General features: G+C 56.2%; 1 protein-coding gene across 16 annotated transcripts in view; it reads right to left on the bottom strand.

Moving 5' to 3' along the window:
* The window catches only part of ATP2B2 (ATPase plasma membrane Ca2+ transporting 2), a 351,827-nt gene that overhangs the window by 18,283 nt on the left and 309,430 nt on the right, over window positions 1-24,114 (bottom strand). For all 16 annotated transcript variants that reach the window (XM_070576511.1, XM_070576502.1, XM_070576508.1 and 13 more), the window contains 6 exons: window positions 13,217-13,458; window positions 12,094-12,328; window positions 5,047-5,226; window positions 4,763-4,850; window positions 1,143-1,249; window positions 475-666 (listed from right to left, as the gene is read on the bottom strand). In XM_070576511.1, coding sequence (XP_070432612.1) covers window positions 475-666; window positions 1,143-1,249; window positions 4,763-4,850; window positions 5,047-5,226; window positions 12,094-12,328; window positions 13,217-13,458 — 1,044 coding nt within the window. The remainder of the gene's footprint in view (window positions 1-474; window positions 667-1,142; window positions 1,250-4,762; window positions 4,851-5,046; window positions 5,227-12,093; window positions 12,329-13,216; window positions 13,459-24,114) is intronic.

The following is a 24,114-nucleotide window of genomic DNA, read 5'->3' as shown; positions in this document are numbered from 1 at the left end:
CCTCTCCCAGAGACACAGAGACCCCGACCCCCTCCTGCTGCCCCAACCTGGCCTCAGGAACCCAGCAAACAGGCCTCTCCCAACACAACCCCATGCCAGAACTAAGGCCCCTGGGCCCCGCTGGCTCCTCATGCCCACCCGGCCACCTGATGGCCCTTCATGGCCAGGGGCCCTGCCTTCCCTCAAGGATTGCCTCTCCGGCCTCCTGAGGCAAGGGCCAGGCCTGTGCCCAGGGCCGGCAGACATGGAGGTGAAGCCTGGCATCTCCCACTTGCTGGTGACCTTGGGGCAAACCCCACCACCTCTCTGAGCCTCAGTTCCTCCATCCATGGGGCTGGCGCCTCCCCGAGGTCTGCAAAGCAGCTCCCGGCCCTTGGCAGGCACTCCAGCGATGGGTGCGACAACCTGGAATGCCCCTCTCCCAGGCTTGCCCCTGGGGCACACCCTGCCCTGCCCACCCCCCGGAGGACCCACCTGCGTGATGCAGGCGCCCGTGAAGGCCACGATCACAGCCACCACGTTGACCGTCAGCTGGAACTGCAGGAACTTGGAGATGCTGTCATAGACATTGCGGCCCCACATCACTGCCTTGACGATGCTGCTGAAGTTGTCGTCCGTCAGGATGATGTCCGAGGCCTCCTTGGCCACATCTGTGCCTGCGATGCCCTGTGGGGACGGGGACAGGAGCCTGGGTGGGGTGACCAGGGAGGCGAGCAGCTCTAGCAACACTGTCCTCGCCCCCATACGTCCTCCAGTCCTACACAACCCCCCACATACCCACACCCAACTACCAGCACAGCCAGACCACACGGGACACACGCACATGTGCGCACACACACACAGACACAGGCACAGACACACGCCCATACTCCTCACAGGGCCAACGCTTTGCCCTCAGGAAGCCTCTCTTTGGCCCCCCCCCAGACCCATCACTGCAGGGAGCCCCCTTTAGCCTTCCAGCAGACCCTGAGGGCCAGGTTGAGCCTCGAGAGCACTGGGCACCTAAAGTGGACTCTAGTGGGCTAGAGTGTGAACTGGGGGTCCTGCACCGCCAGCTCAAGGCTGTGTTGTCCATGTCCCCCAACCCCCTGCCTACAAGCTCCTGCCAGATGCCGCCCAGGTCCCTGGTGAGCCGCTCCTACCATGGCGAAGCCCACGTCGGCCTTCTTGAGTGCAGGTCCGTCGTTGGTGCCATCCCCTGTCACGGCCACCACCTGCCGCTGCTCGGTGTGCGTGCTGTCGATGATGCCTATGGGGTGGGTGGGAGTGTGCTCAGGGCCCCGGGACACTCAGTGGGCAGGGGCAGCCTGGGCCAGCCCTGACCCTCAGGAGGACCCCAGGCTGCGCACAGCCTCCTCTCTGAGCCCTGCCCTGCCCCGAACTTCCGTCGTGGTCCTTCCCAGCCCCAGGCTCACCCACAGCTCCCAGCTCCTGCAGGGGACGTCGGGCACCTTAGCCCAGTGCTGGCTTTCGGCCCTCCATGGTCTGGACCTGCTCGCCTCTCCAGCACCCTCTTTGCTCTCTGCAGCCTGTGGCCACACTGGGGGCCACCCTGGCCAGAATCACCCCCCCCCCTTCCTGTACTCCAGGGCCCCATCGTCTGCTCCCCCAGCACCCTCTCCCTGGGACGTCCAGTCACATCTGATGAGGCCTGGGCTGTGCCATTTGCCAATGACCCCTGACCCACCGTTCTGGCTTTGACCTCTCTCCAGACGTTCATCCTCAATAAAATCTTCAACAAATAACAGAATGAACAGGTGACATGTGGCCCTTGTCACTGAGCTGGGACCAGCAGAAAAGGGCGGGTGAAAGATGTCGTCATTGGACATGTGTGAGTTGGGGTCCCGAGCAGAGATGTCCACGGGCAGGACAGAAATTTGAGTGTCAACCTTGACATGTCTCTCTCTCATTCTGCACATCAAATCCATCACCAAGGCCTGCAGATCCTGGCTCTGAAATTCCCCTGGAACCCGTCCACTTCTCTCTGCCCCACCCCCTCTGCCCCCAGCGTCTCCATGCCCCCTCTCACTAACCCCAGGCTCCCCTCCAATCTGCACTGCAGCCCAGGATCTCTCTCTAACACCCGAGCCTGAACCTGTTCCCCAGCTGAGTCGTCCCCTCACTGCCCGCCCTGGCCTCAGGATGACATGTGAATGCACATTCTCTGCTCCACTGACAAGTCTGAAGTCCTCTGCGGCCAGGCCTCACCTATCCTCTTCTCTTCTCTTCTCTTGCCCCCTGGGCACCCCCAATCTGTGCTCTAGCCACAGAAATGGCCCTCTGTCCTGCAAAGCCAGCTCCCGCTTGCCCATCTTTGCACAGGCTCTTCTCTCAGCCAGCTGTCCTTGTCACCCACCTGTAGTCTCATGCCACTTTCCCTAGGAAAGCTTTGTGACACCCTGAGGATACCCACCCACTCTAATCAGATCACCGTAGCTCCCATGCGTGGGTCTCCCTGTCCTGTGCCTGGCAAAAGCAGCCTGTGGAATGAGGGTCCCCAACTTGGGGCAGTGTACCCCCTAACACCCCTCTTCCCCAGCTCTTTGCAACTGTCAAAGTCCCACCCTCTGCAAGGTCCAGCTCCGTGGCATGGGCTCAGGGAGTGTCCTGGCCACTCCCCTAGCCGTCCCACTTCCCAGACTGTCTAATCTCTGTCCACTTGGTTTTGAGGCCTTTGTCCCCGCTGGTTCCCTCAGCGTGCCTGGGTGCTCCTCCGAGGCAGGGAGGGGGCCAACTTTTTCTCTGGGGCTCCCCAGGCTGGCCCTGGCCTTTGCAGAGCCCTGCCTCTGCTTCCAACAGAGAAGGGAGCTGGGGGAGCACCTTCTCTGTGTGTCGTCTCCTCCACCTCCTGCCCTGCCACTCCGCTGATACAGCCCTGCTATGAATGGTCACGTCCTGTGGCCACCTCCTATGCTCACATCCCTGGCCTGTCTCTCGGGACCTCTCAGAGCTGGTCATGCTGTGGACTACCCCCTCTCCTCAGCAGGCCTCCTTCCTTCTCTTCCTAGACACCACTGCTCCTGGTCACCCTCCGACCCCCCGCAGACAGGGCTCCGCCTCTGCCCAGCACTCAGCTAGGAGATTCCGGGCTCCAGCCGCATCCTCTGCTCTCCCTCCTTGGCATACTCCACTGACGTCTTTACCCCTGGCCAGCTCTCTCTCCTGACGCCTGACTCCTTGGATGTCCAGCTGTCTTCCGGACATCTCCACTTGGATGGCAGAGGGCCTCCAGCTCAGCCAGTCCCAAACCAAGGGGGTCAGTTTCCCTCAAATCTGTCCCTTCTCTTGCGACTCCTAATAGCCAACTGCCCACTCAAAAACCTCACACCTGCCGACTTCCAGCCCACTGCCCTGTCACCACCCCGGTCCCGGCGTCACCTCTCACAGCTGGACAATCCCGGCAGGCCCTCTGTTTCCGGGCCACTCTCCACACAGCAGGGAGGGAGCTTTCTAAACAAGGTTTCTCCCTTCCAGACCCTCCCACGCTCCCACCCGGCTAACAGCGCAGGTCACGCGCCTGGCGCTCAGGGCCCTGCACCATCTGACGGCCACTCCTCCCTCGCTGGCCTCCTCCTCCCGTCTCCCTCTCTCGCTCAAGGTCCTGGCCCAGCCAGCTGAACTTCTTTCCACTCCTTCAGGGTGCTGGGAAGTCCTTGCCTCTGGGCTTTCCTAGGGCAGTTTCCCCGCCCTGCCTGAAACGCAGGTCTTCTCCGGGATCCCCGTCCCAGCTTCGATGGCCTGCCGCCCATCCTCAGCTCGTGTTTGAGGACAGCAGAGGGCCCACGTCACCCTTCTCTTCCTCCAGTGGTGCCTTCATGGGGAAACCACCTATTTAATGTCTGCTGGATGGAACCTGGGCCGTGAATCCCAAGACGGAGGAACCACGTCTGCCAAGAGCCAGGGCTGGCACATAGTGGATCCTCAGCAAATATTTATCAAGAGAATGAGGGAACGAAGGAATGAGCGAATGAATGAGAAACGGGGATGGGTTGGGGCCTAGTTCTTGGGTATGTGGTTCTGGGGTTCTGTGTTTCTGTTCCCAGGCCAGATCTGCCTCCATTAACGTCCCTGGAGAGCACTTTTGGGAGAGGAATCCAAGATGCCCTACGATGACCCCAGCCGGAAACCGTCCCCACTGTGTGACTCTGGACGTGCCCAGCACCTGGCCACTTGGATGGGCTCAGCGAGGGGTGTGCCCTCTCCCTGGAGGGAGTCGGGGAAGGAGAAGGATGCCGGCTTTCAGCCTCATCTCTCACGTTGCTAGTCCCAGGATAGCCCATCCCCGGGCCCGGTTACAGATACTTGTTAGGGGCCCCAGAGACCAGGCAGACCAAGCGTCTGGAACTCACAAGCTCAGGGCCAGACTGAGAACATAAATAAGTGAAGTGGGCTGAGGGTCAGACAACAAGCAGTGGTGAAGACAGTGTCAAATGTGAGAGGGCAGGGTCCGTGTAACGTCATTCAAATTCAACATAAAAAAATGCGTTGTACCACTCAAATAAAAGGTGTCTGTGGGCCCCATTCAGCCCTCAGGCCATGAGTTTTGGACCTAGATTGGCAGGCCCATTGCTTCCTACAGGAGGTGGAGCCCAGAGAGAAGATTCATGACTCCTCATTCCACTGTGGCCCCGAGCAGGCCTCCCAGGCCCGCAAAGGGGACGAGCCGAGGGTGTCCCCAGGTGTGGGTGCAGGTGCCAGGAGAGGGAGGCCGGCAGAGGCCTGGTGCCTGGCCTCAGAACCACCTTCGCCCGCCGAGTCTCACCTTTGACCAGGGTGTGCTTGTCCGTGGGGGAGGAGCGAGCCAGCACCCGCAGCTTCGGCCAGATCTTGTCGATTCGCTCCTGCTCAATCTGGAGAGGGATTGGGAAAGGTGGGTTGGTGGGGTCAGGGAGAGAAACTGAGGCCCGGAGAAGGGAGAGGACTCACCCAGGGTCTCTGGGCTCTTAGTGGCACACTGGCTGGTTTCTGTACAATTATGCAGCACCCGTGCCTCCCAGCCCCGGTCCAGGCTCATCCCTCTGAGGACCCTCTGCACGGGCCACGCACCTCTCCCTTCTCGTTGCGGATTCTTCGGTTGAACTCCTTGCCCTCAAGGCACAGGAAGTCCTCCCCAGGGTGGATGATGCCACACTTGATGGCGATGGCCCGGGCCGTGTTGATGTTGTCACCAGTGACCATGCGGACGGTGATGCCTGCCCGCTGGCACTTGCGGATAGCTTCTGGGACCTGGGTGGGAAGGCAGGAGCCATGGGGACAGGTACTACCTTGGTCAGGTCCTCCCTGCCCTCATGGACTCCAGAGTGAGCCCTGTTCACAGGCAGCGATACTGTAAGGGTCCTAGATGACCAGAAGATACTGATGGCACGTGGACCATCTCCTCCCTTCCTGTGCCCATGGCAGGCATTGTTAATCGATCACAGCACCCTGTGAATAAACCTGGACGTGGTTTAGAATTCTTCTCTGCAGAGTCCCAGGCAGCCACCACCTATCAACTGTAACAGTCCATCCTGAGATGAAACCATTAGCTGTCCTGGCTTGGGCAAGGACTTTGAGAAAGACCCCAATAAACACCCCTCGGATCCGGCCCCAGGCACGAGTAGAGAACACTCCCCTACCGCACAGGATCTTGTCACTGCTTTATCCACCTGCACGTTTCCTGCAAACTCAGCGATAAACACGTTCGAGTATTTTCACGTTTTTGGGGGGCAGGGACATTGCATTTGGGGCATTTTATTTACGGAATGTGATATTGTCTTAGAATAAATGCAAATGATTATGCTTCATGTAAGATCTGAAATTTCCCTGTGAGAGTAAGGACTGTCTCCTACCTGCTCTGTAATGACAGACTGACATCTGGGCCAATCAGGCCAGTGCAAACCCAGCCAATCAGAAGCCAGCAAGGCCTGTGTGTGTGTGTGTGTGTGTGTGTGTGTCCCGCAGAGCTGCAGGTTTGCCCAGCAATTAGGATGCAAAAACCAGCCTGGACACAGAGCAACTGAACAAGTATTCTTACTCAAGGGCAGTGACAAATAATAAAATACTAAGGCACTATTTGCGGCAAAACGTCTTTGAGTGGGAGAGGACATGTCAGAGGCAGAAAGTCCAGTTGTGTTTAAAGACCAAAGCCCTCTAGAATCTCAGGCCTGGAGGGGCTGGGTCCTGCTCCCCATGCCCCTTGCACATCTCAGGGCCTGGGAGCTTACTCCCCGCCACCCAGCCAAGCCACTGCCGAGAGAGTTTGAGGACTGTTATGGGTTAAACCATGTTTCCTCAAAAAGATACACTGACACCTCACCCCCAGTACCTCAGAAGGTGACCTCACTTGGAGACAGAGTCACTACCCCGGTAAGCAAGTTGAGACGAGGGCATTTGGGTGGGCCCCATCCAAGGTGACTGTGTCCCCACAGGGGGGAGTTTGGACACACACACACACACACACACACACACGGGGAGAACAGCAGGTGAAGACGAAGCCGAGACTGTGTGATGCTGCCGCATGACAAGGAGCGCTGACGAGCGCCAGCGAGCCACCAGGAGCTGGGAGAGGCCTGGGACAGCTGCGCCCTCGCAGCCCGCAGAAGGAACCGCCCCTGCCGACACCTCCATCGTACACCTCCAGCCTCCAGAACTGGGAGACATTGCAGTTCTGTTCTTCCAGCCCCCAGTTTGTGGCACTGCCTTACAGCAGCACCAGGAAATGAACACAGAGGGTCAGAACGCTGGTCCAAACCCGGCCGTGGACGACTCCTGCCCGCTGCTCCCCTCCTGCCTTTAGGAATTCTGAGAACAAGGGTCGACCTAGGAAATATCGCCTTTGTCCGACCCCATCCATACCCACTGCTGCCCCTTTAGCCTGAGCACCACACCTGGGGCGGTCACTGCCCAGCCCCTCCCTGCCCCTGGCCTTGCCCCTCTTCGTCTGTCCCCACCGTGACCTCCAGCCACCTGCCTAACGTCCAGCCTGTGGCCCCTTTCCTTCAGGGGCTCCATCCACCGCTTGTAAAGAAAGTCCTGGGATCTTGGGAGGAGGGAGGAACGGATGCCGTGGGCACAGGGTCCAGGTCAAGGGGAGGCGACCTCTCCCACTGCCAGAGTTCCCTAAGATCTGCTCTGTGGTGGCAGGGAGTGACCTCCTGTCACTGAAGGGCTGGGCGGGGGGAGCCGACCATGGGCCTCCTCTGGTGCATTTCCAGGCCCTGGGAGGAGCCCTCTGGTGCCCACTCAGGCTCGGGGCCACGTGAGCGAGGCCTCTGCCTCTGCCACAGGGGCTGCTCACACGAGCAAACACAGCCTCTTCTCACGGAGCCAGAGGGAGTGGGGCTGTGGGGTGTTTGAGATCCCATTCACATGACTTAGTGTCCTCACAACGGCTGTACCAGGGCCACAGCCCCTGCCGTCCCTGGTCCCAGAGGACAGGGAAGAGCCACGGTGATCTTGGGAACACATACTTTATCTGGCTCCTGCTTCAAAAGGACTAACTTCGGTTATGTTGGTTTCAAAGATGCTTGAGTTCTTGGAGTCGGAAAGAACTTTAGGTCATGACTCTGACCCTCTAAGGATTACTGCCTGGATCTCCTTCCATGCATTCCCCACAGATGGTCGACCGGTCTCAGCTTGCATGCCTCTGATGACGGGGTGCTCACTCTCTCTAAGGCTGACTGCTCCATGGTGGAACGAGTCTATCGTATCCTTTCACATAATCATTCTTTTTTCAAATAAGAGAGCAGTTACTCGGGGTCAGACCTGTCCTCTTGTATGGAGACAGGGTCTTTGCTAAAGGTCTATACAAAGGGCTCCAGGAGGGCACTGTCACTTTAGAAGGAAGTGGATGGGGAGGAGAAATCCATAGGAGCTTCCTGGAGGAGGGGCTGTTTGAGCTGCTTCTGTTCGGCCAAGAGTAACTGAGGCTCCGGTGCCGGGTACTGTGCCCAGGCTGGGGCTCCAGAGATGACTACTTCCCTGTGGTCCTGGCTGCACAGGAGAGAGGGTGGGAAGCGTGACCCGGAGGGCCCGAGGCTGAGGGCTCTGGAGGCTGCAGTCTGCCGATGGCTCAGAACGCCCGCAGGGCCGGTGCCTGGTAAATGTGGGGCCTCGTGGAACGTCTCTGTGCTTAAGTCCCTCCAGGCCTGACCCGGGACCCCTGGTTTCACACAGAGCCGGGAAATGGGTTCGGACAGCGACATGCAAACCCTTCACAGTTTAGCTCCAAGCTTTATTCTTCACTCCTTCACCCACTCGGCAAACGGCTGTCGCCCCTCGAACTGTTCAGGGCGCCGAGGATCCAGAGACAATTAAGATTCAAGCCCCAGAGCCGCTGGTCTGGTTGAAATATGCTTTCCACGTAGATAAACTGGCCGTAAAATTAAAACATGAAAGATTCCTTCTTTTGCTAAAATTATCCTGGATATTTCTTGCTGAGGAAAAACAGCCAGGAAATGGGTGCTTCCTGTTTTCATTAAATAAAGGCTTTTAAACATCTGTTGTTTCTGGTGACAGCCGTTGTCTGTGACTCCGAGGGCTCCCAACGCCCCCGGATAACCCGGGAATCCCAGAGCTGCGCTGTCCTCACGGCTCTGTCCTCACGGCTCTGACCAGCCTCAGAGACCGTGCCCCCGGGGGTGTCAAGCCTGCTCTTATCTGTTCTCTCCTTTGTCTTCTCGAGGGAGGAGGGCAACGTGAGACTCACCCCCTTGACAGATGGGGAAACCGAGGGAGGCAATCTGTCTGGCGGCAGCTGAAAACGAATCTGAACATGCCTGTAGGTGCCTAGAGGTGGTCCGGGCCGAGATGTTCCCCCTGGTCTGCCTCTCAGCTGCCCAGGAGAACCTCACACAAACATGCTCAGTAGACATGGACACTCCTCAAAGGTCACCCAGGAGACTGTCACCAGCTGCCTCTGAGGTGGGAACTGGGGGCCCTGGGTGGCCTGGGGGCTCCCTTGCCCTGTCTGTGCCACTGGATCATTTGAATTTGGCTCCAGGTGCACAGATCGCCCAGCCTAAAACAAAGGAACAAACAGGAAACCGCACCTGCCGGCCTGCTCGGCCCTGCGCCCACCCCTGCCCCCGGGAGACGCTCGCCAGGTCAGAGCTTTTATCCTTTCAAGTAGTGGCACCAGTAACCTTGCTGTGTCCCCCACTTGTGAACGTCCAACTTTCTCTTTGTTCAGATGGGGAAACTGAGGCCTGGGGAAGAGATGTGCCTGAGGTCCTCCGTGAAGGAGTGGCAGGGGCCGGACTAGAATCCCTGTCCCTTGGCTGCTGTGTCACCCGAGTGAGTCACTGGTCTCCAGCACAGCTTACAGCTTCTAAATCCACATCCTGGAGGGGCCAAGGGAGAGAGGAGGTCACCAACACGGATGCGCTGACGGAGGAAGTGAAGGAAAGTGTGGGCAAAACTTCTGGGCAGCTGGTTCCGAGCGTCAGGGCTTAGATGGGACCTGAGGGGCACCAAGGCCCACCTCCCGTTGTACAGAGGAGGAGAGCGAGGGGAAGTGCTTGTCGGGGTGGAGTTGGGGCTGGGATCCAGGCTCCCTTCCTCCAGCACAGGGCGAACGGGCTGCCTGTCCTCCCGGAGTCTGTGCCTGAAGCCAGCTTCTCTGCAGGATCCTGTGTCACCAGAAGAGGCCAGGGACCCAGCCCAGCCCCCCTCGGGGCCTCCCTCTCCTCCACTCCCCCTCCTGACTCAGAAATGTTTGTCCTTTCATTTTGCAGCACCGGGAGGAGGCCCCGGGCCAGGAAGGCAGAAAACCTGCTCTCATCTGGCTTTGCTCAGCCACTCACAGCAGGACTTCAGGACGTCACGGTCCCTGTTTCGGCCGCAGTGTTTTCATCTGCGAATTGGGGGTGTGGGGAGGGGTCGGGACAAGACCAGCAGCTCAAACCTTGAGTCGTGCCCCTTTAGTGGGCTGTGAAATCAGTTTAGGGGGTGGGGACCAGCGTTTAGTAAAGACAGAGAGAGAAAAATCCACATTACTTTGTGAGATTCTTATTTTGGTTAAGCGTGTGTTTACTGAGTCATGACATAAAATACATTTCTTGTTATTGTGGATCATGGCCAAAAAGAGTGTGTGTCCGATGCTGTCTTCCACCCCACCTCAGGGGCTCCAGGGTGCAGGGCCAGGAGCTCTGGGCGTGGGGCTGGAGGGGGCTCTGGGGAAGGCAAGGATGGGCGAGCCAGGCTGGCTTCATGCACCGTGCATCTTGTCACCTGAAAGGTCACACATCGCAGCACAGCCTGAACCCATTAGCAGCTGGTAATGAGCAGGCACCCCACAGGCAGGCGGAGCAGACAGCCTGTCTGTCCAGTGAGAGACTCAGCCGGCAGGGAACTGTGCATGGGCTGTGGTGACAAGCACCAGGGGCATGAATCGCCTCTGCTGTTTTAGGCTCTGGGTAGCAGTGAGGACGCCTCTGTGTGTGTGTGTGTGTGTGTGTGTGTGTGTGAGATGAGCACCAGGCATGGTATTGGAAGACTGGGGTTCAAGTCTCATTCATTCTCATTCACTCATTCCACAAACACTTACTGAGCACCTTCCACCGGCCAGACTCGGTAATAGGGGCTGTTACATGTCACTGGATCCAGGGTAATGAATTTATTGGGAAGGGGCATAAAGGAAGGGGACCTACATTTATGGGCCACCTACCTCATGCTGGACACTCTACCTGTTGCTTGTAAGTATGATGTGACACCTCACAATATCCCAGAGTGTGTGTGTGTATGATACTATTATTATCCCCAGTCTACAGATGAGGAAATGGAGGCTCAGAGAGGTTATGTAACTGGCCCAAGGTCATAGAGCCAACAATGCTGGGACTTGGGATCCCAGGTCTGTCTGATGCCTGAAGTCCCATTCTTGACCCTCTCCATGCTGCCTAAACATGAAGGTCCCCGTCTGCGGCCTTCTAATTTCCCTCGGTCTTTGGAAGGCAGAATCTTACAGCATGGGGGCCAGGAACTCGGAGAGCATCTTGTCTGCCTCCTTACACTTTAAAAAGGGGGAAACTGAGGCTCCCAGAGGAGCAGGGAACAGCCAGAGAGCTCCAGAGAAGGGTGTCAGGGCAAGTGAGGAACACTAGCCTTGCCCCTGGGGAAGGAAGGTGGCCCCGAGGGGCATCGTCACCAAATCCCATGGCCAAGGCCAATCTGGGCCCAGCCTGGGCCTGGCCGGGGACCCGGGTCTGGGCCCCGCAGCTGTGTTGGTCCTGGGAGGAAGGGAGGCTGGCCGTACTGAGGCATGCCTCGTGCCCGGGCTCTGCCCTCTGGGGCGCCACGGGAAAGCTGACTCACTCGGCCTGCCCACTGCAGCGTTGTAGGGGTTCCAGCCAGCTCTCTCCTCTTCCCATAGCCTCTCTCTAGCCTGGGCAGCCTGACTAACCACCAACGGCCATCCTGCCCCACCCCTGCAAACCCCAGCACGGAATTCTCGGCCTTTCCCGAGATGCAGATTCAGCTCAAGAAGACTGGAGACCCGCGGGGAGCTGAGCACCCCAATGAGTGTGTTATTACATGGCCTGCCTCCATCCTTACGGGGCGGGGCTGCCGTCATGCCCTTCCCTTCTGCCTTCAGCTAACTTTCTAGCTCTGTTCCCCTGGAAACCTGATAAAGGCAGACTGCCAGCGGGGTCACGGGCGAGCTTGGTAGGGTAAACTGCATCCGGACGGGGATGACTCGAAATGCTGGTGAGATGCCGCACTTGGGGGCTTCCTGAGTGTGGTGATCTTTGTTCCTGGGCATCTCCTGTGCAGGGACCCTGGAATCTAGGAGACTCTGGCTCCCATGGGGCAGGAGGCTTCTAAGGCAGGGCAGCCCCCATGCTTGTCCATTGAGTGCCAGGGGGCTGGGTGGATGGCTCTGGGACTGCCCCATGGTGGGGTAACGCCTGCCAGCAGGACGTGCATTCTGCCTTTTGTCCTCAGCAGACTGATGCCAAGGGCAGCCTATGCTGGTCTTAGGAGTCCGAGTGTTTAGAAGCAGGTGGAGTGCTGCAGGGAAATGTGGCTCAGAGAGGTGAGGCAACTTATGCCAGGTCACCGAGCAGGCTGGACTCCCAGCCTCGCCCCCTTCCCTGAGGCTGCTGGTAGCAGGCTTACCTCGGGCCGCACGGGGTCCTCGATGCCCACCACACAGATGCAGGTGAGGTCGTTGAGGATGTCATTCTCGTTGTCCCAGTCGGGCTCGGGGCTGCTGGGGAAGTCGCGGTAGGCCACGCAGATGGTGCGCAGCCCGTCGCAGGCCATGGGCTCGATCACTTTCTTCACCATCTCGTCCCGGTCTCGGGGCCGGAAGACCCGGGGCTCGCCTGCTCCACTGAGGATTTTGCAGCACCTGGGGAAGGACGGGAGGAAGATGGGTAAGGTCCGGCCAAGGGCCCAAAGACCCTCCCGCTGCCCGGCTCGAGCTCTCCCTCCGCCCTGCTGGCTGTGGCCGGTCATCCAGTGGCCGTCCAGCCCATCTCCCATAATGCTTCAGGACTGGTCCTGGCCACGGGGCCCCAGGCAGGGATGAAATCAGAACCAGCCAAAAAGAATCAGGCAGACTTTTTCTTGCCATATCGGCCCAGGCCATTCAGCAAGATCTGCTTTATATTTACAAGATTTCATCTAAAAAAAACAGTTCCATGGCTAAAATGGTTTTCAAAGCTGTAAACGTGGGCCAGCGGTTCTTGACGCTGCCTGCACATTCGATCGGCTTGGGGAGCACTGAGTAAAAACCCATGTGTAAGCCCCACCCCCAAGGTTCCCGTGCAGTGTGTCCAGGAATCAGTGGTTCTTTAAAAGCTCTCTGGGGTGATTCCAATGCGTAACCAGGGTTGAGAACCACTGGACTAGACCAATCTCCTCCAGGTACGAGGGGGGAAACTGAGGCCCAGAGAAGGGGAGGGACTTGCTTAATTCTCGAGGCTTATTTCTGGCACCTGAGGTCAGAGGAGACTGGCTACCGCCAACCAACTCTATGCTAAAGTAGGTGAAATAAGGGAGATCTAACAGCGATAATGGGTAGAACTTCCTACCAGCGACTAAGGGAGGACGGAGGGAAGGGCTCTGAGGAATAGTAGAAAAAGCACCAGGCCAGGGGACCTGGAGGTGGTCCTGCTGTGGGACGCTGGGCAGGGCCCTCTTGGCGCCTCTGGGTGCCAGGTGGCCCCTCCAACCCGGGTCCCCCGACGGCCAGGGCTGCGTGACCTGGGGGTGCCCAGCTCCCGGCGCCACTTACTTCTTGAGCACGATCTCGGAAGCGCCTTTGCTGTACATGCGGAAGCTCTCGTCGGGCAGCTTGATGACGGTGCTCATGGACTTGCGCACAGAGTTGAAGGTGTACACTTTGTACAGCTTCTCCTCTGGCATCTGGCTGCGCACGGGCTCGTAGTCCTGCTTCAGGTCCAGCACGAAGCCCAGCAGGCCGCACTCCGTCTTGTTGCCCACCTGCCGAGGCAGGGCGCCCTCCTTCTCGGGGGGCTGCGGAGAAAGGCAGGGGTGGCTCACAGGAGGCCCCAGGGCTGCCGCCTGGTGGTCTGGGGGCTGGGGGAGCCAGTGCCAGCCCCGGCCGCCCCCCAACCCCCATCAGCAAGCCTTCTGCCTCCCCTGGCCCCCTCAGGCCTGCATCCCAGACCCAATCCTGGTTGGACGAAAGCAGTTAAGCAAGACCAGCTTTTTGAAACCTATGAACTGTTTCAAACGTAAAAACATGACAGAGGATAATAAAAGAAACAGTTGTGTATGGACCATCCAGCTTTATACTTAGCGTGAAGTCACGTTTGCTTCAGATGTTTCTTTTTTAAGAGGTAAAACCTAACAGATAAAGCTGAATCCCCCCCTTGTGTCCCTCCTCATCTGCATAACCCCCCACTTGTCCCAGAAAGAAACTCTGCCTTCAATTTGGCATTAATCGTTACCCTGTATGGGTGGTTTAGCCCTTTATCTTGAGATAGTTCTAGAGTCACAGGCAATGAGAAATAATACAGAGAGATGTCACGCATCCTTCATCCAGTTTCCCCCGGGGCTCACCTGCTCCATGGCTTAGCACAATGTCACCAGCAAGATGCAGACACTGATGCAATCAGACCGACCTTGTTCAGAGCTCACCAGTTTTACATGCGCTCCTGTGTGTGTGTGTGTGTGTGTGTGTGTTTAGCTCTAAGCAAGGGCATCGGATATGTATGCTCCTGACCTCCACTGTCAAGACACGCAACAGTTCAGCCCAACGATCCCCGTGCCACCCTTCAGAGCCACAGTAACCTCACCCCCCCCCCCCCCGGCCCTGGCAACCACTAACCTGTTCTCCATCTCCGTAATTTTGCCACTTCAAGCATGTTATATAAATGGAACCAAACAGTACGCAACCTCTAGAGATCAGCTTCTTTCCACTCAGCACCATCCCCCTGCAACTCAGGCAGGTTGTTGCGTGTGTCAACAGCTTGCTCCTTTTCATTGCTGACTAGTATTTCATGCTACAGATGGACCGTCCCTTATAATTTCAAGTTAGGCTGAACCAAAGGCAACTGCTATTTCTGTGTGTCAGACTCGTCAAGCACTGTCAATTTCGCGTCGTTTAACCTCACGTATGTTGGTGTAGCTCTGTTTTGCGTGTTGAAAACTTCACGCAGGGAGGCTGTGCACATTCTTCTGTAACTTGCTTTACTCACATAACATTAAATTTTTGAGGGTTGTCCATGTTAATGGCACTAGTCTGTTCCTTTCTAACTGCTCCGTGGATCCCGTTCTATGAATGAGCCACAGTTTACTCATCCATGCTCCGGGTCCCTCCCTCTCCCCTTCTCTCCACTCACTCGTTCGGCACACACTCATAAGCACCTGTCAGGTGCTCTCTGCCAGGTGCTGGGCTGTGTGAGCACCACAAGCCCCTGCCCAGAGACCCTCAGCGAAATCACCGACCACACCGCCCAGCACCTCCCACCCACTCCTGTGCCCGCATGGACAGCGCTGTCTCATGCTTCTGGCCCCACCCCTCCCTGCCAGGTGCACTCCTCCTCGCCCTTCCAGGACCAGCTCAGATATCTCCTTGTCTTTGAAAACTGCTTCGTAGACCTGCCTCCCCCTGAGTAAAGAGTTGCATTCTTTTCCTCTCCAGGTTCTCAGGGCCAGCACAGATCCAGCACAGAGTAGGTGCTTCCTAATTGTTTGCCGGATGGCTCAGTGCAGATCAGGCTGGTGGGGAGGTGCAGGTTAACAGGTCAGAACAAGATCCCTCCATGCGGATGCTAAGGGTGGGATGAGCAGATGCCTGGGAGTTCACGTTTGCAGGTAAACGCACCTCCCACGTGCACCCCCCCCACTCCCGCCCCCGCCACCTATACCCACTCAGACCACTTATGTAAAATTAACACGCAGCGACTCCTCAAAAGGCAGCTTTTGGAGCAGTAAAGACATCAGAGATAAACCCAAACCCCAGAGAGATTTTGAAGGGGAATAAACACCCATGAACATGCCTGTGTCCCCACCATCAGGGGCTTCTCAGACCAGCCCTGCACAGGAACCCTCCGATCCTCACCCTCAGCCTCCCTCGTATTGTTCCAGAGAGCAGCCCAGGCAGGCAGAAGATGGAGTCCAGAGGATGCCGGCAGGGCTGGGCTGTGAAGGGGACAGGACGGCAGATGCACATGCCCCTGGCCTACACCCCCTTCCGGAGTTAGGGCTTGGGCCCAGGGAGCAGACCTGAGCCCTGTGGGCTGGTGGGCATTGATAACAGGGTGGTCCTAAGACCCAGGGATTCATAGCCTTAGCCCCCAAGCTCTGGTCCTCAGTTTCCCCATCTGCAGAATGGAGAGGCTGGAGCATATGATCTCCAGCTAAGAGAAAAACCAACCCTCCCCTTCAAGCAGACGGTGGTGAAGGATGGTGGGGCATGACAGAGCTGCAGGCCCCTCAGCGCGGGCTCGGGAGCTGGGCGCGAGGAACGAGGCTCAGAAGGCCCTCCTTGCTCCCAGGCCCCGCGAGCTGTGTCCCCAGCCGCACGGGCCTCGGAAGGCCCCCGACTCCCACGCTCTCTGCTGGGACTTGATTTGGAAGCAGCGGAAGCTTCCATACAGCTTCCCATTTCTGACGTTTGGGAAAAGAAATTCTAAATGCTCCGCTTTGTCTCTGCAGCGTGCCGTTACACTGTGCTTTTAAAATTTATATATTAATTTACTTTTCTCTCTTTTTTTTTTTTTACAATTTTATAATTAACCTTCTGGTGATTTCCAGAGTTTTATGTATCTTCCACAACAGTTTTTCCCCCCTCCACTAATGAAAGAAAATGATGACACAGAGGACTTAAATAAAAATGCCTAATTACTTATTTGCCCAAGAGAGCGAGCGGCTATGCCTGCGAACAGCCGGCATTTTATTACCCTCTGTGAAATACTTTAATTTTCCTCTAAAAGGATTTCAAACAACCCATGGTTGCAAACGGCAGAGCTGCCTCCTCCGTAACTCGATTTGTTTCTGTGATCTTGAGCTCTGAGATCGCCCACGTGCAGTACTGAGAGGCAGGGACCCACCCTTTCTTGCCTTCGGCTTTTTTTATCTTGACAAACTCAGAGGTTTTGCTGTGACTGCAGACTTTCCAAGACCCTTCCATTTCCAGGGCTCCGATTCTGCAAAGGAGTTAAGGCGTTGGTTTTGAGGACAGGCATCGGGGCCAGGAGGGAAGTGACTTGCTCCCAGTCACAGGCCTGCGGAGGGTCAGGCCTGGGGCAGAGCGTCGCCCGGCACACTGCCCTGAGTCCTCTGGGAGTGCTGGGGGCAGCCACAGGCATCATTTTGAGGGGACAATTCAGCTCCCTTTTTGGGATGCTAGGCAGTGACTGGAGCTAAGATCAAGGAATGATGACCTGAAGACCTGCAAGTTGTAAGTAACACCTACAAAAATGAGACTAAAAAAACATGGCTGGCATGCACCACCTCACGCCGGGTAGGACGGCTGTCACAAAAACAAAACAGAAAACAGTAAGTGTTGATGAGGACGTGGAGAAACTGGAATCCTGTGTACTGTTGGTGGGAACATAAAATGGTGCAGCCACCGGGGACAACCGTTTAGTGGTTCCTCAAAAAGTTAAAAATAGAATTACCGTACCCAGCAATTCCACTTCTGGGTATGTACCCCAAAGAATTGAAAGCGAGGCTTGAAAAGATGTTTGCACACTCATGTTCAAAGCAGCAATATTCACAATAGCCAAAAGGTGGAAGCAACCCAAGAGTCCCGTGATTGGTGACTGGATGATGAAATGTGGTCTATACAAACAGTGGAATATTATACAGCCTTAAAAAGGAAGGAAGCTCTGACACACGCGACAACATGGACGACCTCTGAGGACATTATGTTGAGTGAAATAAGCCAGTCACAAAAGGACACACGTTGTATGATTCCACTTATATGAGGTCCCTAGATAGTCAGAAACACAGAGACAGGGAGGAGAGTGGGGGTTGCCAAGTGCTGGGGGAGGGGGAATGGGAAGTTAGTGTTTAATGGAGACAGGGTTTCAGTTTGGAAAGATGAAAAGTCTGGAGAGGGATGGCAGTGATGGCTGCACAGTGTGAATGTATTAATGACACTAAACTGTACACTTAAAATGGTTAAGACGGTAAATTATGTTATGTGTATTTTACCACAATTTTTTTAAAAACCTCAAAAAAACCCCCAAACAACCCAACAACCATGGCACAGTAAACTGTAGCAACTGCAACGTGATGATGTGGTTGAGAGGGCGTGAGGAGACAGTTTCTTGCTCACCGGCTGCCCCTGGGGCAGAGCCCCCCTCCGAGGCCCGGATGCACTGCCAGCCTCAGCAGCGGCGCCCATCTTCGCACGCCCACCTGCTCAGCGCTTCGCTACGCTCTTCCCGAGCATGATGTAGCAGTGTCCTTCCAGCTCCCTGGGAGGCAGGCTGCCACCACCCACCTGACAGTTGTGCACACGGAGGCCTGGAGGGGCCAGGTCACACTGCAGTAAGTGGCCGAGCGAGGAGCTCACCCCGGTGTCCTGGGCTCTGAGCCCGCCGCTGGCGCTCTCCCGGCAGCCCGGCCTCTCCTCACCAGCTTCAGAGACTGCCCGGTTAACCAGGTAACTTGGCAGTGATTGGTCTAGAGTCTAAGATGGGGGTTGGGGGGGTGTCTGTCTCGCTTATCTCTGCCTCCCACTGTGGGGTAACTGGTGAGCAACTGTCAAATGAAGAATTTTGTGTTTGTGTGTGGGGGGGTGCTGCCAACAGGAGGCCAGATGGGACGGAATTTTGTCAGAATTTTGGCTTCCAGAATTGTCATCTAAGGGCCTGCCTCCCCAGGAGCTTCCTGGGTGCCAGGCCTCCTGAGGAGCATGGGTGAGCCACGGGATCTCCCCCAGAGGCCACGAAGGCAGAAGATCAGGGTGGGTGTCCAGGCCGACAGACGGGGCAGGCTGAGATCCCCTGGGAAGCAGACTCCTAGGGGTCCTTCCCAAGCTCCCCAAAGCACTGTGTGTTTGTGTGTGTGTGTGTGCATTTGTGTGTGTGTGTGGAGTGTGTGTGCAGGTGAGGGGGTGGGATGCAGCGATGAACAGCTCTGTTAAAAATCAGAATTCCTCATCTGGGATTATTTGCTTTAAACTCTTCTCCCAGAGGTGGCGTTTGCAAAAAAACCGAAATCAAATCAGTTGTTGACCTCAACACAAAGGCCCCTGCCATTTCACACACCAGAACCACAGCCCACTACCTTCCCCGTTTAATGCCCTGCAAAGGCACTTCCAGAGCCTTCTTCTGGCGCCCCTGGCTTGGCCAGCGCCCAGGCGCAGAGCACAGCTTGACTCAGGGGACCGTGAGGCCCACTCGAATATCCAGTCGAGCCCTGGGATGGGGGCCAGGAGACCTGAGCTCAACTAGAGTCACCCCCCCATTCCCCTAGGTGCTCTAGTTCTAAGATTTATGGGAAACACCATCAGGCAGGTCCTTCCTGCCTTTCGGGGGTTACTGGGGCTCTCGGGGGTAAGGCGCCATTGTGGTCACCTCAGCTTAGGATGGAGTATATTGAAGACCCGTGGTTTCTAACTAGGTCAAGTTTGGTTTACTTATTCAGGGAAACCATCCTGTTAAGAAAACCTTTCTTGCTTCTTCCCGCAGAACCGCTCCCCTGAGGGGGCTCCCGGAAGATTTGCCTTTCTCTCTATAGTTTGTGTTTCCAGAAATACGGCATAAGCTTCCCACAGTTCAGCCCCACAAGAGCCCACTGTCCATTTAATAATTCAGAGGTTAGCTGGAGTGCGAACTGGCTTTAGAACAGGTCTCGTGAAGTATGAAGGTAAAGTCCATGCAGGTGGGTTCAGTGCGCAGAATGAGCGCGGCAGAAAGGAGGACGTTCCCCACGAGGGCACAGCACCTCCCAAGTCCGAGGGAGCGGCTGGCTCCCTCTGGAGGCTCAGCTGGGGCTCCGAGAAGCAGCAGCGCGACGAGAAGAAGCTGGTGGAAGGCTTGACGTTCAAAGAGTCGGAGGTGACAAAGGAAATCTGAGGGTGTGCCAGGATTTCTGAGGCAGGGAAGCAATTTCTGACTAAAAGACAATTCACATAGCTTCCCTCTGAGGGCAAGTTTACTTCCTAATGATCAGAAAGAAAGATGCTCCTGCCCGCCTCAGAAGGGATGGGGCGTGGCATTGAGGTGGGCCCCTGAGAAGGCACTCATGGGCCGCTTTTCCTGGCCTCCCTACTGGCAGCCTTGGTCCTCACACCATCCTCCACCCCTGCATGGGGGCGGTTCTTCTGAGCGCTGTGAGGAGAGAGCCTATTAAGGGCCCATCTGCTACCACCCGGCTCCCCACAGCCCTCCCGGCCTCACTTCTCAGCATTCCAGCCCTGCAGAAACGGCCAGGCCACCAAAGGCCACATTTCCTGAACGAGTCGTGCATCTTTGGGTCTCTGGTCTTTGCAGGGCTGTGCCCCTGCTGGGAATGCCCTTGTCCCCTGCCTGCTTGGTAAACTCCTCCAGAATTCTCTGGGCCCAACTCTGCCACTTGGTGGTTAGGAGCAACATTGGGTGGGTTACTTGACATTTCTGCAGTGCAGTTTTCTTAGCTGCAAGGTGAGAATGGTCATATTTGCCTTGATTACCTGGAAGGGATGTGGAGGGTCTAGCAAGACAGTGGCTGGCAAAGCAAACTACGGAAGAGAAGGCTCAGAAGTAATAATAGAGGTAATAAGAGTAATAACTGATGTGGACTGAGTACTTGCTACATGGTGAGCATTGTGCTGGGGCCCCACAGACATTTTCTCTTCTGATCTTCACAGCAGCCCTGGAAGTGCCTTGACGTGCAGATGCAGCCAGATGAGCCGGGCGTGGAGCTGTGGGGAGCTGCTCTGGCTCTGGACTGACACACCTGGGCTCTAATCTGGGCCCAGCCTCTCATCTGCTCTGGGACTCTGGGCACACTCTTTAACTCCTCCAAGCCTCAGTGTCCTTATATAGCAATTGGAGATGTGATGTCACCTACTTCATGGGGTCATCGTCCATGGCAACACGGGATAAGCACTCAGTAGTGAGCCTGGCTAAGAGATGTTACTGATTATGATTAATTGTATGCTCACTTTACTGATTGGAAAACAGAGGCTGGAAGAGGTTAAGTGACTTGCTCAGTGGTGGACCTGAGGTCTGAACTCTGATCTGTGGGACTTCAGAGCCAAAGCTCTTAACCACCACTTCCTGGATGGGTGTCAGGACACCTGGATTCTAATTCCACTAACCCACAGGTGACTTAGCACAAGTCTCTTCCCATTTCTGGGCCTCAGAGTAAAGTGAGGGGCCGGATCAGGTGGTCCCTAAGGTCTGTGAATCCGTGTACATGACACCCACACAACCTACAACCCACCCTTATAAATACTCATCTAGTTTTTTTTAGAATAAAAGGCACTAGCTAATTGGGAGGTCTCTGGAGGAATGCAGACTAGAGAGCTGAGGGCAGTTGTAGAATAGATGAGCTCAGTATGCTGGAGGTACTGCGAGAGAGAGCTGGTATTGGCCATGGGGCTGGGACTGGGGCCACAAGAACAGGAAAGCAGAACATACAGATAGTCCTGTCCTGAGCCTCTTATCAATTCATACTCATCCATACACCACCCACATATCCATCCATCCACTCATCCATTCATTCATCCATCCACACCCCCATCCATACCCCATCTGTCCAACCACCCATCCCCCATCCATCCACCCATCCATCCCCCATCCATCCACCCATCCATCCCCCTCCCATCCATCCACCCATGCATCCACCCATCCATCCACCCAGCCATCCACCCATCCATCCCCCACCCATCTACCCAGCCATCCATCCATCCATCCCCCATCCACCCACCCATCCACCCATCCATCCATCCCTCTCCCTACCTCGTCCTCATCTCATTAATTATACACCTGTACATTTATTCACCAACCAATTCACATACCTCATCCACCCAAACAGTACTTCCCAAGAGCCTATGCCGGGGGAACAGAGATGACTCAGAATGTAAACAAGTTACTTAACCTCTCTGTGCCTCAGTTTCCTGGGGGGAAATGATTACTGTGAGGATGAAATGAATTAGTGAGAGGAAAACGCTTAGCACCACGCCTGGCACATACTCAGCACTCAGTATGATTAGCGTTGTCGCTATTCAGCAATAAAACCCCCACTGAAGGGGGATTCATTTGTAGTACGCAGAGGCTAACCAATAAATAAATAGACAGCAGAGGCGCCGAGGTTACAGAAGGAAAGGGTGTGCCCAAAGTCACACAGACAATTAGTGGCAAAGCCAACTTACAGACACCCCGAAGCCAGCTTTTGAGTAGGATGCCCAGACCAGCTTCTCGGTCATTGAAACAATCCTGCAGCATCTTTAGCACAGGGCGGTCTTGGGAAGGCAGGCCCGGGATCCAGGCGGTCAGGGTCACAGCCAGGGCCTGCCAGCCATACGGGGCAAAGGGGTTCTCGAGGACTGCTCTTCCAGGCCCAGAAGGATCCTGAGAAGAGTCAGGGGCTGCTCGATCCATGGTGGAAGTCCAGCCCCCCTCCACACCAGGCTGGGAAGTCTAGACTGCAGGACATGCTAAACCATGCAAGAGGGGAGAGGGCAGGAAGGCAGGCAATGTCCTCCTCACACCACCCATCAGCTCTGTCTGGGAAACTAGCCCAGCCTGGGAGAACCAGAGCACGGGCAGGGCTGTCCTTCCCCCCCAACGAGGCAGTGGCTCTTCTGTGTCCTCCTGCTGCCTGATGCAGCCCGCTGGCTCTGTGAGAGTGGGAGACAGGGTGCGCCAGGCGCTGTGCTAAGCACTTGCCACTTACTGACTCCTCTCATTCTCGAAATAATCCCATCATTTCCCCCGGGAAACCGAGGCATGGAGAGGTCAAGTAACGTGTTTACATTCACATAGCTAGTGAGGGCTACGAACCCAGGCCATCTGGCTCCAGAGTGTGAGATTTAACCATCACCCGGTCATACCAGGGGGCTCTGCTGTCCTTACACACCAATGGCCATCAGGCCCTAGCAAGGAGAACCATGTGGCCAGCATTCTTTCAGGAAAGACCTAGAAAGAGAGGCACAGACGTCCTATGACGCCACGGTTCAAGGCACAAAAAGGGACACTGGTGCCCAAGAAGTAAGTGACTTGGCCCGATTGCAACCTGAGGACCCCAGCTCCCTGAACTCTCTCCAGTCTCGGCAGCTACACCTTCTCCCAGGTGGACGGAGTGACCCCTGTCCTTCAAGCCCCCTGGACACAGCCTCTGCCAGCCAATATCTGGAAACGCGCTTTTAGCTCTGCCGCCGCTGCTGTGAAACACGGCCTGAGTGAGACTTATCCCCGAGGAGATGCTCCCACAGCCCTCCTGGCAGGTCCCGGAGCTCCTTCGACTGTAATTGTGTAACATACATCTCAATCCTAGCCCACCTGGCGGCCCTGCCCGCGCGGCCGCCCCCGTTGCCCGACGCCTGCTCTGGGACTGGCCCCGCTCCCCTCTCTGCCACATCTGCAGGATGCGATCGTTAACAGCATCTCGGTTATTTTAGGAAGGCCTGGGGAACAGAAGAAAGCATTGCTGATCTCCCTTGATTCCCAAATCAGGCTGAGGTGGGGGTGGGGGTGGGGGGGGAGACGACAAGAACGTCACCGTTTCTGGTATCGCCCCCAGGGCTCTCTGTCACCCATCTGCACGCATTCTCCCGACCTACTTTCTCCCTTTGTTAGTGCTGCCTCCCTCGGCCTGCGACTCAGGGATGAGGGCGGGTGGCTGCTCTGCAGCAGCGGAGGTCCTTGCATGTCCTTGGGGTCCTTGCAGCCCCAGCGTCTGGAGGCAGAAGGCACCTCCTCCCCCTCCCCGGCCAGCCATCGGCCCCCACGCTGCTGACTCACAGTCTTCTCCCCGTTTAGATAAAGTTGCTGGCGGCTCCCACCTCAGCCTGCGGGTTCACGCTGGCTCAGGGGCAGAAGGGAGAGGTCAGGGCAGGGGCACATTTGGAGGGTAAGCAAAATGCTCAGCCGCTCACCCAGATGCTGCCACTGCAGAAATGCCCTATGTGTGGGTGCCAGCCGACCTCTGGATGGCCAAGTCTGTGTTTCTCTTCATCTAAATGATGGTTAATTACAAAAAGGCAGCCTGTGCTTCTAAACCAAACAGGGACGACAGCATGAGGAGTCCAGGCAGCTCAGCTGAGACAGGAATAGGACAGCTTTTCTTAGCAAAACCAGGAATACCACTACTGTTCCTAACAACAACAACGTCGTTGGTGGTAGATTGCTTGTGAAAATGGCCACCATCAGTCCCCTCTCTGAATCCACGCCCTGTGCAATGTGACTCTGTGCTTCTTTCCATCAAGAGCTGGAGTCTACCACTCATATGAGGAATTTAAAATTATGGACTAAGAACAGTTTAGTGGATACCAGGGGAAAGGTGGGGTGGGGGGTGGGCACAAAGGGTGAAGTGGTGCACCTACAACATGACTGACAAACATTAACGTACAACTGAAATTTCACAAGATTGTAACCTATCAATAACTCAATAAAAAAAAAAAAAAGAGCTGGTGTCTATTTCCCCACTCCTGAGTCTGGGCGGGCCTCTGTGTTGCCCACAGGACACGGCAGTGACAATGTGAACAAGACTGCTGGAGGAGGG

The sequence above is a fragment of the Equus przewalskii genome, chromosome 15 (assembly GCF_037783145.1).
Source record: "Equus przewalskii isolate Varuska chromosome 15, EquPr2, whole genome shotgun sequence".
Classification (NCBI taxonomy): Eukaryota; Metazoa; Chordata; class Mammalia; order Perissodactyla; family Equidae; genus Equus; species Equus przewalskii.
Note: the sequence above shows the minus strand (reverse complement) of the source record. Positions and strands in the feature narration are given on the sequence as shown.